Here is an 18137-nt window from a genome sequence, read left to right as displayed (position 1 = left end):
ATCATCAATCTATTCTACCACCCACCCACCCATCCAGACCCTAAACCGATTCTTCCACCCACCCATCCATTCAGACCATCAACCCATTCCACCACCCACCCACCCATCCAGACCGTCAACCCATTCCACCACCTACCCACCCATCCAGATCGTCAATCTATTCTACCACCCACCCACCCATCCAGACCCTAAACCGATTCTTCCACCCACCCATCCATTCAGATCATCAACCCATTCCACCACCCACCCACCCACCCAGACCGTCAACCCATTCCACCACCCACCCACCTATCCAGATCATCAAACCATTCCACCCCCCACCCACCCATCCAGACCCTAAACCCATTCCACCACCCACACATCCATCCAGACCATCAACCCATTCCATCACTCAACCCATCCATCCAGACCATCAACCCATTCCTCCCCCCACCCCTCCATCCAGGCTATCAACCGTTCCACCACCTACCCACCCATCCAGACCACAAATCCGTCTATCCACCCACTGATCCAGGCCATGAATCCACCCCCCCACCCCCATCCCTTCTTCCGTCATGATGTTGGGCTGCCCCCTCCACCACACCATGTTCCACTTTAGTGTCAGGGTGGTATGACCCTGCAGACTTCCACACTCACACTGGGGCTCCTTGAGGGGGAGGAAAGGCTGACTCACTTCAGCTTCTGAGTGCTTACTTAGCAAAGGACCAGGCACAACCAGATTCTCAGGCTGTGTGTGTTGGCTTGAATTGAGAGACAGGATATTTGCGGCTGCAGCCGCGGCACCGAGTGCGGCCAGGATAATAATGAGGTGCTGACCGTGCCTCAGGAGTTCACCGAGGAGGGGGGCCCATGGCCTAGCCCCTGGTCTAGCTGGGGAAGTGGGAGGTGAACAGGCTCTCAGCAGAGACGGGACAAGGATGGGGAAAGCCGTGTGGCTGATGATAAAATGTCAGAGAAACGCTGTCTAGGGAACAGGGAGGTAGAGAGTCCATGTTTCAGGATGTTTGTTTGTAGATTCAGAAATTCTACTAATTTCCCAAATACCTTTGTTAACTTTTCTTGACTATAAAAGTAAAGCATACTTACCACAGCAAATTTGGGAAATATAAAACTGCCTTTTTCTTTTCTAGTCTGTCTTAGTCTGTTCAGGCTGCTGTAACAAAATACCACAGACTGGGTGGCTTATAACCCACAGAAGTTTAGTTCTCATGGTTCTGGATCCTGGGAAGTCCAAGGTCAAGAGCCAGCATGGTTGGGGGAGGATGCTTCTTCCGGTTCATAGCCTTTGCCTTCTTGCTATGTCCTCATGCAGTGGAAGGGGCGAGGGTGCTCTCTGGAGCCACCATAGGAATTTGGGGGGACACAAGCATTTAGTAGCACTGCCCTCACACTTTCCCCTTTCCCTGGCTGAGCGCAGGTAGAAACAGCTTTGCACCCGCCTTGGTCACAGACACTTCCCATGTCATTACTAACTGTAAATATCCCCATGGCCACTGGTCATTCACTGTATGCTTGCACTGGAGTTTACCTCTCTGCTCCCCTTGAGTTGGACTTGTCTTGTTTCCAATTGTTTGCTCTTATAAATAACACCTGGATGAACATCTTTCTGGTAAATCCTTTCTGCCTCTCATTATTTCCTCGGGGTGGATTCCTAGACGCTGACTCACGGCATCAGAACACAGGAATGTTTTAAAGCCCTTTTATTGCAGATGTCATTCCAGCCAACAGCGGATGCTTGTTGCTGGAGCTACTGTGCCCTGGGCAGCATTATCCCCAGGTACCAACCCCAGGTGGGCCCGTGTAATAGAGCGGGGCTGCCTGCCCTCCGGGAACCGGTCACTGTCCCCCTTGTGCTTCTGGGGGGCAGCAGGGCGCTGTCATGTAAGGTCCGGGACTTGGCTGGGCTGCCTAGGTCTTTAGGGTTTGGGTTTCCTCATCTGGAGAACAGAGCAGTACTTCCTACCCCACAGCGTTGCCCTCAGAAGTGGGTTATTAATAACACTTATGACTCACGTGCATCCAGAGCTTGAGATGTTTCCTCCTACTTAGAAGACATAAGGGAATCTTCTGGGACCAAATGGACAATCAGTAGATGCTCACTGTGTCCCCTGTGCTCCCCTTCCTCTCTCTGGCGGTCTGTGCGTTTGCTGAGTCCCTGCTGTGGCCCGCTGAGGAGATGGTGATATCAGGCCCTGCTGATTGTAGGGTTTCCAGGTTCCCTCCCCACCAGTCCCTCACATGGAATGCGTGTGCACTGGAGCCCCGGTGAGGGGGGCGGGCTGGAGCTGGTGTCTGGGGTGCCACAGGGGTGGGTGGGAAAGTGGGCTAGCCTGGGCAGGGACAGGCTGAGGGGTGAAGGGAAGGGCCCGCTTTCATTTGGGCAGTATCCTCGCTGGATTCTTGCGGATGAACCATCTAGTAGTGAAAGTGGGTTCCGCACAGCCCTGTCCACTCTTGTACTTTGCCAGTGTCTGGGGCTGCAGACTGAGCCTGTGGGCATGGAATCTGCGGTGGTGGGGGCAGGGTTTGGAACTCCACTTCATCAACCCTCCCAGGGAGTTCAGCGGGACTGGTGGTGTAGACTCAGGGGCAATGGCTGTGCAGGCCCGTTCTGAGTTCTGCCACCAGTTCATGATGCCTCCTTCAGGGGAGCTGAGCAGTTTTGCATAGTTCTGTGCTCATTTTGTGTCCATGTGGCTGGTTTTGAGTCATAGTTAGAGTGTTCTGAAGCCTTGCTTGGCTCTAGTGATTGAAAAATGCCTTCTGGTCCTGGGCGAAGTGACATAACATATTTCTCCAAAGGTCAGAGTGACCCAGTGCAATATTCTTTTACTTGGATCACATAATTGAATAACATAATTTCAGCGCCAGAGACCTAGAACCAACAAAACGGCACCAGGATCCTTCCGTGGCTGTGCTCTGGAAGCTGTTCCATCTGGGCCTTGTGAGGAGCATTCAGGTGGGTATGCAGGCCTTGATTGGACAGACGCTGGCTTTAATTTGTAACAGGAAATATTCATCTTAACTTCACTTATCACATTGTTTGCTTTGTGACATAATAGGTGTGACACCATCTCCAAGGGCTAATTTTCCTCTGTTTCTAAAGTTGTCTCTTCCAACGAGAATTTCAAGACAGACACCAACCAGTGTCAGTGCTGGAAGACCAGTGAGTCAGCAGACACATTTGCCTTTTGTCCACATTTCAGTCCGGAAGGGCAGGGGTGAGCTGGACTCAGGCCTTACCAAGGGGGGCCCTGTGAGGATGTGTGGTGTGGGGTGGCCCACTCCAAATGTCAGACTTGGGAGATGTCACATCCCTGGGAAGTGCAAACACAGTTTTGTTTAATGAAGTTAAAAATTGCCCACCATCAAGGCAATGGTGAAAAGATCTGTGACAGTCCTGCAGGTTTAGTTTTAGGTGGACATGGGGAGAGGACAATTATTTAATCATAATGCCATTTCCTGTGGGACACTAATTGGCATTTATTATTCCATTGATTTATTATAAAAGCAATACCCACCCCAATCATAGAAATGTGAAAAGCTACTAAACAGTATAAAGAGGAAAATAAAAATGAACCATAATCCCTTCCTTGTTTACACCATGATCCTGGTGATGGTTTCTATTCATGCAGCCAAATAAATTACCAGTTGAACATTTTGATGTATTTATTTTTCCATAGTATTTGTTCCATGCCTGCATTTACAAAATTGGGACTGCAGGTCACTTTGTAATAATTTTCAACTTAAAATATGCATAAATCTCAGTAAATGAGGAGTAAAAGGGAATTCCCTCCACCTGATAAAAGACATTGATGTAAAATCTATATACTGAATTCTCTCCCCCCCTGGGGTCAGGGACAAGGCGAGGACATCTGCTTCCACCATGCCTATTCAACACTGTGTGGTGATCCTAGACAGTGCAATAAGGCAAGAAAAGGAAATACAAGGCATGTATATTGGGAAGGGAGAAGTGAAATTGTCTTTACTTGCAGACCACATGATTGTCGACACATTAAAAATTCTAAAGACTTTACAAAAGAATCTTCCAGAAGTAATAAGTAAATTTAGTGTCACAGGAGCCAAAGTCAATACAAAAAGTCACTTAGTATGTCTAGAGCGTAGAGATGAACAGTTGGACATAGAAATTTAAGCAGCCACTATATGGGGCAACCAAATATGAAACACTTAGAGATATATTTGACAGGATAATTGTGCACTGAAAATTGTAATACATTGCTTAGAGGTATTAAAGAAGGTCTGAAGAGTTGGAGAGGTATACCATGCTCATGGACAAGAAGATTTAATATTGTGAAGGTATCATTTTCCCCCAAAACTGATCTACAGATTCAGTGCAATGCCAGTTAAAATCCCAGTAGGCATTTTAGAAAAGTAGACATGGACAAGATGATCCTGAAATGTATATGGAAAGGCAAAGGACTTAAAGTAACAAAAAGAATTTTGAAAAAGAAGAATTTAGAGGACTCCTCTTATGTGACTGTAGGACTTATTATAAAACTCTCATGATCAAAGCATTCTGGTGTTGACATAAAGATAGACATGCAGAGAAAGGAAACAGAAGAGAGTCTATAAATGGCCTCACTCCTATATGATTTTGACAATGGTGCTAAGAAATTTCAGTGGTGAGAGGGTAGTCTTTATGGACAGATGGTGCTGGAACAATTAGACATCCATTTGCAAAAAAAAAAATAAACCTGGACCCTTTACTTCAAATCATACATAAAAATTAGAATGGATCATAGATGCAAGTGTAAGCTTTAAAAGTATAAAGAATACAACAAGAAAGAAGACCCTTTTAAAAAAGTCTTGAGTTAGGCAAAGATCTCTCAGAAAGTACACAAAAAGTATGAACCATAAAAAAATTTGACACATTGGACTTGATCTAATTAAAAGCTTCTGCTCTTCAAAAGACACTGTTAAGAAAATGGGAAGGTAAGCCACAGATTGGAGTAAAATGTTTGCAAAACACATATGTGATAAACACATCTAGAAGAGATAAAGGAATGTTATATAGCTCAACAGTGAAAAGATAAATGACCCAATTTAAAGCTGGGCAGAAGAGTCGAACAGACAGTTCATCAAAAAAGATGTATGAATGGTGCATTTGCATATGGGAAGATGCTTCACAGCTGCAGTCAATGGGGAAATGCAAATGAAAACCACAAGCAGGTACCAGGGCACACACACAAGCATTGGCCAGGATGTGGAGAAACTGTCGTACAGTATTGGGGGGAATGCAAGCTGGTGCAGCCACTTGGGAGGACAGTTTGGCAGGTTTTGATAAAGTCAATCATACTTACCAGAGGACGCAGCAATTCCACTCCTACGCATTTACCCAAGAGACATGAAAACCTATGTCTGTGGAAAGACATACGTGTGAATGTTCACATGCTGCTTTATTACCCCAAACTGGGAACAACACAAGTGCCCATCAGTGCGGAGATGGTGAAGCAAATTGTGGTTGACCCATGCAGTGGAGTCCTTCACAGCAATAGTCAGAGTGGGCACATGAACTATGCGGGTACAGGAGGGTTATGTTAAGTGGAAGACGCAGACACAAAAGACCATATGTGATATGATTCTATTCGCATGGCATTCAAGAAAAGGCAAAACTATAGAAAAAAAGATGAGAAAATAGATGCCAGAGGCTGGGGGTGGAAGAGGGACACAAGGGGCTTTTTGAGGTGATGGAAATGTTTTCTATTGTGACGGTGGTGGGTGGTCAGAAGACCACACATCAGTCAGACTCCTGGGCTGTATACTTAAAAAGAATGAGTTTTAAAGAATGAATTTTACTGCATGCAAATTATACCTCCAAAACCCTAACTTAAACAAAAAAAATGGGGCGTCTGGGTGGCTCAGTGGGTTAAGCATCTTCCTTTGGCCCAGGTCATGATCCCAGGGTTCTGGGGATTGGGCCCCGGATTGGGCTCCTTGCTCAGTGGGAAGCCTGCTTCTCCCTCTCCCTCTGACCCTTCCCCTGCTAATGCTCTCTCTCTCAAGTAAATAAATAAAATCTTAAAAAAAAATAAACAAAAAGAAAACCTGGGAGCATTTCCCCAGATGATTGAATATCCCTTTATTACTGGTATTAGTGATCACTTAATTAAATGTTAGTAACATTAGTTAACATTAATATAACAATAAATTAATGAGTGTATGATATTCTGGTATTCAGATGTACAATAATATGTTTGATTGCCCCCCCCCCCGGGTGGAACATTTACTTTCTTTCAACGTTTCTGGTTTTGCATGTGACTTTGTGGCAAGGGTCTTTAAATTTTTATACTTTTGCATCACTTGGTGTTGGAGGTAAATTCCCACTGGGCAGAGGGAGTGAACGCAAATGTGACAGTGTCACCCTGTCTCCTAGAAGGTGTCCGTTTGGGCTCCCATCTGTACTGAATGAGAATTTGCGTCCTTGCCAAAATGTAGTACTTTAAAAAAAAAGTTTGCCAGTTTGATGGGTGACAAAAGAATCTTGCTTTAATTTGGGTTTATTTAGTGACTAGTGACATCGAACATGATTTATTTGTTGGTTTTCCTCCTTTTTCGCTGCAAGAGTTTCATAGGCATCTATCAGGAGTATTGCTGTCGTAAATCTCAGCCCCTATTTGTTGCTGGCTTCTTGTGATTATCCTTTGCTGCCTTACAACCACCCAGAACTTACTGTCTTAATAACAGTCCTCTGCTCTAGCAATCCTAGTAGGCTCGGGAGGCTGCGAGTGGGGCCGGTGGACAGGGACCCGGTGTCTGCCCCCCGATGTCTGGTTGAGCTGCTCCACTGGGGCTGGCTGGGGACCTGGGTTCCCTTCACCTGGGCCCCTCGAGGGGCTGCTTGGGCTTCCTCGCAGCATGGAGTCTTGTTCCCAGAAAGACTATTCCAAGCTGCTTCAAGCTGGGACCTCCACTGCCCCCACTGGTCATGTGGTCACAGAACCCCCCTATTCAAGGGAGGGACATACACACCACCTCTTAATGGGCACTTGTGTTAAAGAATCTGTGGCCATTTTAGAACTGCCACACTTAAAAAATGTGTTTTGGTATTTTGTTGTGGTTGTTAATACAAGTATGCAGGTTTTGTGTGGCTATATATACTTAGAGCATTTTTCGGAAGTGGAAGTGTATAGGGAGATGAGGAGACATCCCCCTTCACCTTCTACCAGGGCTCGGCCCCTGCCCAGATGGAAGCCCTTCACTCTTTGGTGGGTATTGTTCTGAGCCTTTCTGTGTGTGCATTTACATGACATGGTTTCAGGTTACAGAGACAACTTTTATTTATTTTAACATGAAAGGGATGGCGCTCTGTGAATATTTTTGTGATTTGCTCTTTTCACATGTCTTGGCTGTCTGCCCCAGGTCAGGCCAATGAGACCAGCCCCTTCCTGTCCAGCCTCTGCAGAGGATATCATACCCCACAGCCTGTTTATTTAACCAGCTCCCACCTGGTGGGCATTTACCTGGTTCCATTCTTTGCTGTTACAAATGACTGCCTTGGACATCCTTACACCTTTGCAAGGTTTCTGAAGAATTCAGCCCTAATGGGGGGAATGGCAGGTCAATGTGTGTGTGCGTCCTAATTGGGATGCTGTGAAATTGTCTCCACAGTTTCCTCCCTCACTGGATTTATCTAGAGTCCTCAAAACACACATTTCCTTCACTTGTACATTGGTTAGTTCTGTTTAATGGCTGGCTGGTTGGTGATTGGTTGGTTGACTGGTTGGTTGGTTGGCTGGCTGGCTGGTTGGTTGGCTGGTTGGTTGGTTGGTTGGTTGGCTGGATGGTTGGCTGGTTGGTTGGTTGGTTGGTTGGCTGGTGGACTGGTTGGTTGGCTGGTTGGCTGGTTGGTTGGTTGGTTGGCTGGTTGACTAGTTGGTTGGCTGGTTGGTTGGCTGGCTGGCTGGCTGGTTGGTTGGCTGGTTGGTTTGTTGGTTGGTTGGTTGGCTGGTTGACTGGTTGGTTGACTGGTTGGCTGGCTGGCTGGCTGGTTGGTTAGTTGGCTGGCTGGCTGGTTGGTTCGTTGGTTGGCTGGTTCATCCATTCACTGTACTATGTATCCACTCTGGGTTAAGCTCTCTCCTCTCACTGTGATTATGGGTGACACCCTTCTCTCAAGGAACTCACAGTCCAGGATATGGTAGGTCCCTTGGGGCATCTCCTGCTAGTCCAGTGGTGGGAGGGCATGGTGTGCAGGCTGTGGTGTGGTGCTGGGGTGTCACAGTTTATGGTGGGGCCTCTTGCTCTCCTTGAGCTTCATTAAGCAAAGGGGTCTCTTATGGATGCCACTTTGACTTGTCATAATAACTCTTTAGGGAGGGAAGGAGCCTGAGAATCCCATGTTATTGGTTTACTAACTTTGGCTACCATTCATGGCTTCCTAGGAGAGGCAGGTCCTGTTATTATACCCCCTTTATAGCAGGGAAAACTGAGGCTCAGTGTGGTGGAGCTGCTGCGGGTTTTGAGGTGTGCTAGTACCTGATTCCATGGTATGTCAGTTTATTTAGTTCTGAGTCCTAAAGACAACCACCCCCCCACACACACATGCAGGAAGCGTGTGCACCTCTAGGGTGGGGGGGCCAGTGGTCTGGAAATGCTCAGGCCAGTGCAGCCGAGGCCTTGCCCGGACTCTGGAATGTTGGGAGGTTTAGTGCAGAAATGATGCAGACCTTCCACATGTGCTTGATTCCCAGTAGACCCCAGAGAATATTGCTGCATGAATGAGGCCCCGTAGCACCCCAGTGACTGGTACTACTCATCCATTTCATGAAGCCATTTGGGTGTCTGATCTGGGGCTGGTGCAGTTCTGGCCCATGCCCGCCCGCCCTTCTCTGCACACACCCTGAGCACTCCCTGGGTGCTGGGCCTGGGCGAGGCTGTGGATGCAGGGGGCCCCCTGCCAGTGTGACCCCAGCTGTCCTGATGGCAGCCAGCCCACCCTCTGGGCCTCCTGGAAGCAGGTGGGCTGAGCCTGCCTCTGCAAACAGCCAACCCCAGCCGGGTGGAATCTGGCACTTGGTGCCATCCCCACCCCTCTCCTCCAGAACAAGGAGATAAATTACCTCCGAGGAAACTAAGATTAATCATCTGGTTCTCCATCACGCCTGGGGGCTCCGCTCCTGGACTGGCTCCTGCTGGCAGCGCCCGTGCCCGCACGGCCCAGGCCACCTCCTCTAGCCCGCGCCATCTTTGCAGCAGGCCGCAGGACCCCTGTCCCTGCTCTGTTCCCTCCTCCTAGGCTGGCAGGAAGATGCCTCCTGTTCCTTGGTTGTGACATTTGCTTCCACTCCTCAGGGTGCTGGAGTCTTAGTCTGGTCTTTGGCAAGGTAGGAGCCGAGCCTGCTTCGTGAGGCCTGGCTGTACCCTGATGGACGTCCCCGTGCTGCCCTGTTGGGTGGGTGGATTACCTCCTCGTGTGGCCCCAGACAAACCTGAGGGGCTTCTTCTGCTCCCATAGGACCGCCACCCTCCTGTCCACTCCTCCTGCAGGACTTCCTCCCATGTGCTCTGCCTTGCCAGCCATTCCTCATGGGAGGCCTTGCCGGTAGTGGGACTTCTTCCCAGTGATGTGTGTGTGTATATTGAGGTCCCCTTCTCATCTGGAGGGTCACCAGGCTGGACTATGTGTAGGTGCCCTCGGCCGAGGTTGTGGCACATACATATGTTTGAGCCCCGGGAGGGCACCTGGCCAGCATTCGGCCACAGTGTGGGGGTGATGTGGAGATACCAGGTGTCCAGAGGTGGAAGACGAAGGTCCCAGCCTAGGGAGCGAGTTTCAGACCAGTCCCACCTCTCATGGTGCAGACCAGAAGAATTACCTCCCGACTGTGGCCCTCCTTAGGAATATTGTGCTCCTGTGGGTACACAGTGGGTGCCCAGGGCCTCAGCTGCCTCATCCCCAGAGTATGTAAGCTCATGGTGGGTGCTCGGGGCCTCAGCTGCACCCTCCCCAGGGTATATAGGCACACAGTGGGTGCTCAGGGCCTCAGCTGACCCCCTCCCCAGGGTATGTAAGCGCACAGTGGGCACTCAGGGCCTCAGCTGACCCCCTCCCCAGGTCATGAAGGCGCATGGTGGGTGCTCAGGGCCTCAGCTGGCCCTCTCCCCAGGGTATGTAGGCACACAGTGGGCACCAGGGCCTCAGCTGACCCCCTCCCCAGGTCATGGAGGCGCATAGTGGGTGCTCAGGCCCATACTGCTCCCCTATCTCCCCTCCCACCAGGTTCACTGCACTGGCTTGCAGTCCCAGTGTGTCATCTGTTGGGAGGCCCTTTGGGGAAGGGGTATTAGCTGGGGCCCACTCAGTGAGGCTGAACCTCCCTCTCCACCTGCTGCTCTCCTGTGGCTTGCAGAGCCTGTGCCTCCTGGCAGCTATCATCTCCTCACCGATTCCCCATTTCCCGGGCATTGCTGGGCAGCTGGATGCCCGTGATGACAGCTCAGTGTCGCCCCTCCAGGGTGACAAGTGCAGTGGAATGGAATGCCATGGGCATTTGCTGGGAGGAAAAGGCCAGCCAGGTCCCTGTGAAGGAGCTGATGGCCCCTGGGGCTTTTCCCAAGGCTGAGCTGTGGCCTGGGGGGCTTCTGGGCCCCAGGAGGATGGAAAAGGGATAGGGTGGCCAGCGTTTCCTAGCAGCCGGGCGGGTGGGGTGTGTGGGCTGAGGGCATCCTGCTTATAAGCCAGAACTCAGGGGTTGGCGTGTGCACCGACTGAGTGAGGCCAGGCTGGGGGGCGTCCTGCAATTGGCCCTGACCTGCTGATGGGCTCTGTGACAGGCTCGAGGTCACCTCTGTTCCTCGCTGTCTGGAATACCTTCAGGCTTTCAGTTCTGATCAGCTCTTATTTCATCCTTCCCGTCGCTGTGATGACCCTTCACCCTCAAAATGACTCCATGAAGGTGCAGTGAGGAGCAGGCTCGGGCCACCCTTCGCCATCTCCAGGCTCCCGTGTGGGCTCACGGAAGGAGCACTCCCGGGGAGCATGTCCTGCTCCCCACCGTCCCTACCCTCCTCCCTGCACACTGTGGGGGTGGGTGTGGGGGGTGTGGGGAGGTGCTTGGCATTGTTCAGCAGTCCCATCTCAGGCTGATGCTGCCCCAGGCCCACGCCCGCCCCCCATCCCAGTGCTGGTCACTCCTCACTGTGTCCCTTCCCTTTCACAGATGGTGGCAGGGAGGCTCTGGGCTGGAGCCCACTTTCCCCAGGGCCACGGGGCTGGTGGCTGGGGGGCTGGGACCAGAACCACGTCTGCCAAACCCTAATCCCAGGGCCTTTGGAGGCCCGCGGGGAGGCGGCATCAGGTGGACCTGTCCTGGCTGTCTGTCTAGTCCAGGAGACAGATGCTGCACAAATGATTTGCACAAACAGTCATGCACAACAAAGCTGCCTCCTTCAGCAGAAAGCATCCCCTAGGAGGCCGTGTCAGTGGGCCCTGAGCTCTGCCTTAGAAACTGAGACACAGGCCAGAAGTAACTGATGAGCACGGTGATGTTGAGCATTGTGAGACCTGTGCTGGGCTCGTCCCCGTGGGAGACAGAGACTGACAGGTGGTCAGGGATGTTGTAGGGAAGGCTGGTGGAGTCCCAGCTGGAGGGGTGGGGACAGCAAGCCCCAGCCGGCTGCGAGCTCCCCGCCAGGCAGGCCCTCGTGTCCCTTCCTGCACGGGATGCTCCATGGCCCACAGGGCTGGGCGGGTAGAGCCAGGCTCGAATCCAGCCCCCTCTAGCCACAAAAGTGCCTGAGTGGGGCCTAGGGGTGCTGAGGCCATGTTGGGGGGGTCCCTGGGGGCTTAAGCAGGGTGGTCATGCTGTGCACTGCACAAGCCCGGGACTCTGTTCTCAGAGACCATGATGGAGTGGTCTGTGCAATGCCGTGGCCTTGGTGGGGCGGCAGCCAGTGAGAACTGGGCCTCTCGGGCAGGACCGGGCCGTGATGTTGGCAGAGGAGTCAGTTCTCGGTGATGGGAGCCACTGAAGGGTGTTCCGGGACCGGTGTTCCCAGCGCGGCTGCGAGCCTGGCCTGCCCCGAGGTGACAGCCCTGGGGTGGGGGAGGGGAAGCACTTGGAGACGGCCTGTCCCAGGCCCTCAGCACATTGGCCACCCCCTGCCCTTCTGCTTTGTTCCCATAGTTTGGTCACTGAAGAGGAATTTCAGTCGTGGCCTCCAAAGGCCTGTTTGTTTTTTCAACCTGCTGGGTTGGCCTCCTTGATGGGGCCACGGAGCGCTGGTGGGAGGGCCTCAGCCCTCAGCCACAGGGGCCTCTGCCCACCCCCTTGCCGGTGTGTCCTTTCTGGAAGCAGAGGAGGGAACTCGAGAGGACAGAGTGAGGGCAGGTGTGTTTCCCCGGGTAGCCGCGTGGTGCTCCGCCGACATGGACCCGGGGCAGCCCTCGGTGGCAGGTGCCGGGAGCATCCCCTGAGCGCCAGGACGGCGGGGTCCTCCTGAGGTCTGCAGCCCAGGAGAGCAGAGGGACGTGACACAGGGGTGTTACCCCTGCTCATGGAAGGACGCATCTACGAGGGCAGCAAGGTCACCGCACATGGGTCGGAGGTGAACGTGCTGTGCCCCGGGGACCCTGTCATTAGCTCCGTTTGTCACCTGCCGTTTGTCAGGACTGGCGTGGATCAGAAGCTGAGGGTGGCTGGGTCGTGGCCCCCGCTATGCATCAGTCTGCCCTGCGATCCTGGGATGGTCACTCCCCTTCTCCACACCTGCTCACTTTCGAAATAAAGGGCCCTAGCCCCGTGTTGTTTATGGTCCCTTCTAGCTCTAAAATCAGACAGTTCTGAGGATTTTGAAAGTGGTTATTTAGAGAACTCTCATGTTTGCTTTTGGCGATGACGATGTTGAGTCTGAAGCATGCAGAACCGCCTCCTCCCCTCCCGCCCCCTCCTCTGGGCTCATCCCATTAGGTTCACCCGGCACCCTGCAGACACCTGGCGGGACTGGCCCTGGTCTCTGTCGAGGGGGCTTGCTGCTGGCAGTGCTGGGCTGTGGCCTCTGGAGGGTGAGCCATGGAGGCCTGGGGGTCCCTGCAGGGTGCAGGGCAGCAGCATTTCTGCTGGGTGCTGAGGATGCAGGCTTCGAGCCTCACACCTCCCAGCAGCCCTGTTGGAATCTGGGGTCTTGAGTCTTCTGAGCCTGTGTCACAGGAGGGCCATGGCCTTCCTGCCCCAGGAAGGCAGGGGTGCAGACAGGGGCTGTGCAGGTGACCACGGGATGGAGACAGACCAGCCCAGACCAGCACGTGTCCCCAGAGATCCCCAAGCCCAGGGGCTGTTGGAGCCCATCACCGTGGGGGACAGTGCTGATGGTCACCTGACGAGGTAAAGGTGCTGCGATGCCCCTGCTCATCCCGCCCCGGGCCTGGGCTCTGCTGGAAGCCTGTTATCTGAGAAGGGACCCAGGGTCCTGGAGATCTGGCAGGTGGACAGGACGGCACTGGTGAGGACTCCCTGATGGCAGAGCAGCCGTGGGTACTGCTCCGGCCTAGGGGCCCCAGGACTCGGGGGACGGAGGAAAAGGTCCCTGCCCATGGCGGCTCTGGTCTTGAGTGGCCTGGTGGAATCCGAAGGCACGTTACGGTTCCAGGCCCGGAGAGCAGGTTCTGATAACCCACAACCCGGAGGCCACCAGAAGCCATCCTGTCGTCGGCGCGGAGGGACAGAGCCAGGGCTTCAGATGCAGTCTTTGCCCATAGCAAGTGTTTGGGAATACGTGGAGCTTGTTTAGGGAAGAGCAAAAAAATAAATAAAATAAAATAAAATATAAAAGGAGAGGACTTTGAGCCCAAGGCCGGCACCCGTGCGGCAGCCTCGTGCAGAAGGTGGGGCCGTGTGCCGCCTCCTGGAGGCTCGCTGGCTTGGTAGCCGTGTGACCCGCTGGTGGTCAGGCCACGAGGGCCCTGCGGTCGCCGATGGGGGCTGCTTTGGTGCCTCGTGTCCTCGGCCCCCTGTGGCGTGGAGTCCCGCTGTTCCAGGTCTGCAGGGGCGCCTGGCAGCTGGCTCGCAGAGTGATTGTGGAACGTGCTTCTGGGGGTGGCAGAGGTCATCCTAGTGGGGCTGGTGGACACACTGCCCCCGGCTGTGTGCCCGCCAGTTGTAAAATGTGTCTCCGGTCCCTCTTCGTCCTGCTCTGGGCCATTCGCCCCTGCACCTGCTCGCCGGCAGATCAGTTGGTCGATCCCTGCTTCTGTATCTGAGGGTCACTGCTGTCACCCCTGCGTTTCTTTCCAGGGTCCTCGCGCTGCCTCGTGGGCACATGGCGCCAGTGCTAGGACCCTGCCTGCCCCCCAAGCCTTCCCGCTGCCGGCCAGGGTGTCCGCGGAGTGGTTTTCAGCCGTTCTCACGCTGAGAGGCGCCAAGTGCCCTGGTTTCCCAAGAAACCGCCTTTCGAAGAGGAGGCTCCTCTGTCAATGGAAGGAAAGTCCACGAAAGTCCTGTCCTGCCAGATGCCTCCCAGGCCCTTCCCACACCTTTTATAAAGCTTAAAGATATTTTTTAGCTCTGGCACAGGGAGCCCCTGGCCGGCAGGAGGGGTGGCGTTGGGCCTGAATGGCCTGGTGGCCTTTTCAACTTGTTTAGCAGAGACCTATAAACATGTCCCTGAGGCTTCTGGAAAACAGCTCTCTCCCATCAGCAATCGAGAAAACAGGTTTGCAAGCTGCCCATCTGGGAAGAGCATCACCAGCTAGTGGGATGCGAGCCCAAGAAACCCTAGCCGGGCTCTTTGATCCCTCCCCTGGCCACTGCCCGCCTTGGAACTGAGTCTCAGAGATGAGCCAGAGCTTGGGGCCGTGTCACTGTGACAGGTGAGCTGGCGGCTGGCATGGCCCGTCTCTTCCCACGGCCCGAGTCCAGGCCTGGCCTCTGCCGGCACCTGTGTCTGATGTCAGGTGGACGGGCATCTGGCGAGGGCTGTGGGGGACCCCGTAGGAGGGGTCACCGGTGCCGAGTGCTTTGGAGGAGGGGCTGACTACCCTGTGTGGCGGCCGGGCCTTGGGTAGGAGCCGAGAGCCACCCTGGAAAATCACAGAGGCCACAAGAGGCCATGATTCTGTCCATGAGTGGAGGTCAGTCTGGACTGGGAGTGTCCTGGGTCCCCACGCTGTCCCTTCCTTAAGGGTTTCTGCAGCACAGCTGAGTTGTAGAAATGACAGTGCTGGGCGCAGAACTCTGGGATCTGGGTAGCATGGTGTTCTCAGGGCCTGGCCCAGGCTCCTGTCCCCCCCATCCCAGCGAGTCATGGTGTGGCGAGGGTGGTCCCGACGGTGCCATCTGCACCTGCCAGGGCACTGTCCACAGCCCTGAATGCCACAGCCCGGCCCTGCTCCAGGCCTGCCCTCCTGGGCGACGGGCCTCTGTCAGGGCCTTGCTGGATGAGCAGGGAGGGGGCACAGGCTTCAGGGTCCCCACGTGCCCCCCATGGTTATGCTGAGCTCCAGGCGCAGCAGCTGGCTGCAGGATTCCTGGGACTGGAGAAGGGGAAACCGATGCTGGTGGTGGGGGGGCTCCTTTCTCACCTCCAGATCCTCCACGCTTGTTAGCAATGTGGGACTTCCCTCTCGAGTGAGTCTCAGGCATGTAGTCAGCCCTCTGGGGAGGGAGGCCGGTGAGCCGGGGGGCTGAAGAGCCTGCTGTCAGCCTCTCTGTCACCCCCGCAGTGGGTGCTGGTTTTACAGTAGCAGGTGGTAGAGTCTCACCCGAGTTGCCCTAAATATAAGGACAAACTTACTGGCTAATGTAGATGCATCTTCTTCAGGCATGGCTTGATCCAGGGGCTCAAGCAGTGTGGCAGGAGTCTGTCTCTCCCTCCCAGGAGAGGGCCGCCTGCAGCTCCCAATTCATAGTCCATGTGTGGGGCCAGCAGAGCACAGAGGATTCTTCTTTCCCAAAGAAAAGACCCAGGATGGAGCTTTCTCAGGCCACCTGGGGTCCACCTGGGGAACCAACCACCTGGGACAGGGAGGTGCTGTGCCCTGATTGGCCCAGTGGGGCTCACGTGCCCAGTGGTGGGGGCGGGGCCAGTCCCCACTCCCAGCCCCAGCCCCACCCCCACCCTGCAGGCAGGTGGGTGCTGGACACTGGGATCCCCGAAACCCCAGGGCGGCACCTGCTGCTCGCATGGCCTGACACTCTGACTCCAAGTTGGAGTTTATTTTCTCTGCCGGGACCAGTGGGGCCTCTTGTTTGTAGTAATGGGAGCTTTCCCCATGAAATCACCTGTTTGGGGCAGGTGTGTGGATCCCAGGCGTGTGGTCCTCAGAGCCTGGAGGTCCCCCCTCTTCCCGATGTGAAGGAGGAGGCATGGGCACGGGGAAGCCGGCTCTTGCTGAAGAAAGTGCCCTGGCTTCCATGGGAATGCCCTCAGGCCCTGCTGCCCTTCTCTGAGGAGCCCCCGATGGAGGGTCTGGAACTTTCTGGAAGGGATGCACTGATCTGCTCCTCCCTTGTCCTTGGTTCTGCACTGTTTTACCTGGTAGGCAGAGGTCTTCTGGGGGAAATGGAAACTGGCTCTTGCTGTAAACAGTGATGGGGAAATCACATTTTCATCGGGTGACTATGGGGGATAAAATGCGCCAACGGTCTCTGCGGTTCTCGTCTTGGTCACACGGGATGTGCCGACCCCAGAGCCGCACGGCAGAACCCACAAGCTGCCAGTGTCCCACTCCGGAAGACCTCCCTCCCTCTGCGGCCACTCCCATCAGCAGCGGGGTCCTACCAGCCTCGCGGCTTGCATTTGGGTGGTTTTCCCATGACGGGGTGGGAAAGGGTGTCTGGGAGCCGGACCCATCCAGCACCTGCCAGTGGAGGATGACAGAGTGGAGAAGCCAAGTCTGCAAACTTGGTGGGGGGAAGGCCACAAGGGGCACAGTGAGCGACAGTTCGCTCCTGGTGCGTGGCCGCGGCAGGAGCTGGGCCAGGAGCGCAGTTCTGGGGACCCAGACGTGTGCACTTCTCAGAGTGGGCCACCCCGCGCCCCTGAGCCCCTGGTCACAGCTGGTTCTGAGCTGGTTCCCATTCCCTTCAGCCCTCCGTGCGCTCCCCGGCAGGTGGTCTGTGCTGTGTGCTGTTTCTTCCCGCCTGGGGCTAACCCTCCACCTCCCTTTGCCATTTCAGCTCAGCCAGCAGATCTCCTGAAGGTCCTAGATTTTCACAACTTGCCCGATGGAATAACAAAGACAACAGGCTTTTGTGCCACGCGGAGATCTTCCAAAGGTCCAGATGTCGCTTACAGAGTCACGAAGGATGCCCAGCTCAGTGCACCCACCAAGCAGCTGTACCCTGGTAAGAGGCGTGTGTGTGTGTGTGTGTGTGTGTCCTAGGTGGTGGGACCTGAGCCTGTGTTCTGGGTGCAGGGTGGTGGGACCTGAGCCTGTGTCCTGGGTGGTGGGACCTGAGCCTGTGTCCCAGGTGCAGGGTGGTGGGACCTGAGCCTGTGTCTTGGGTGGCGGGACCGGAGCCTGTGTCCCAGATGGCGGGACCTGAGCCTGTGTCCTGGGTGGTGGAACCTGAGCCTGTGTCCCGGGTGGCGGGACCTGAGCCTGTGTCCCAGGTGGTGGGACCTGAGCCTGTGTCCCGGATATGGGGTGGTGGGACCTGAGCCTGTGTCCCGGGTGGTGGGACCAGAGCCTATGTCCCAGGTGCAGGGTAGTGGGACCTGAGCCTGTGTCCTGGGTACAGGGTGGTGGGACCTGAGCCTGTGTCCCGGGTGGTGGGACCTGAGCCTGTGTCCTGGGTACAGGGTGGTGGGACCTGAGCCTTTGTCCTGGGTGGCGGGACCTGAGCCTGTGTCCCGGGTGGCGGGACCTGAGCCTGTGTCCCAGGTGCGGGGTGGTGGGACCTGAGCCTCTGTCCTGGTGGTGGGACCTGAGCCTGTGTCCCAGGTGCGGGGTAGTGGGACCTGAGCCTGTGTCCCAGGTGCGGGGTGGTGGGACCTGAGCCTGTGTCCCAGGTACAGGGTGGTGGGACCTGAGCCTGTGTCCCGGATGGCGGGACCTGAGCCTGTGTCCCGGGTGGTGGGACCTGAGCCTGTGTCCCAGGTGGTGGGACCTGAGCCTGTGTCCCGGGTATGGGGTGGCGGGACCTGAGCCTGTGTCCCGGGTGGCGGGACCTGAGCCT

The 18137-nt window shown here is 54.8% G+C and overlaps 1 protein-coding gene across 2 annotated transcripts in view; it reads left to right on the top strand.

Annotated features, from left to right (window-relative positions):
* Nucleotides 1-18137, top strand: part of COL5A1 (collagen type V alpha 1 chain) — a 148907-nt gene that overhangs the window by 19815 nt on the left and 110955 nt on the right. For both annotated transcript variants that reach the window (XM_035015484.1, XM_035015483.1), the window contains exon 2: nucleotides 17136-17303. In XM_035015484.1, coding sequence (XP_034871375.1) covers nucleotides 17136-17303 — 168 coding nt within the window. The remainder of the gene's footprint in view (nucleotides 1-17135; nucleotides 17304-18137) is intronic.

Source organism: Mirounga leonina, unplaced genomic scaffold (assembly GCF_011800145.1).
Source record: "Mirounga leonina isolate KUSES-001 unplaced genomic scaffold, KU_Mleo_1.0 Mir_170, whole genome shotgun sequence".
Lineage (NCBI taxonomy): Eukaryota > Metazoa > Chordata > Mammalia > Carnivora > Phocidae > Mirounga > Mirounga leonina.
This window is presented reverse-complemented; position numbering and strand designations above follow the sequence as displayed.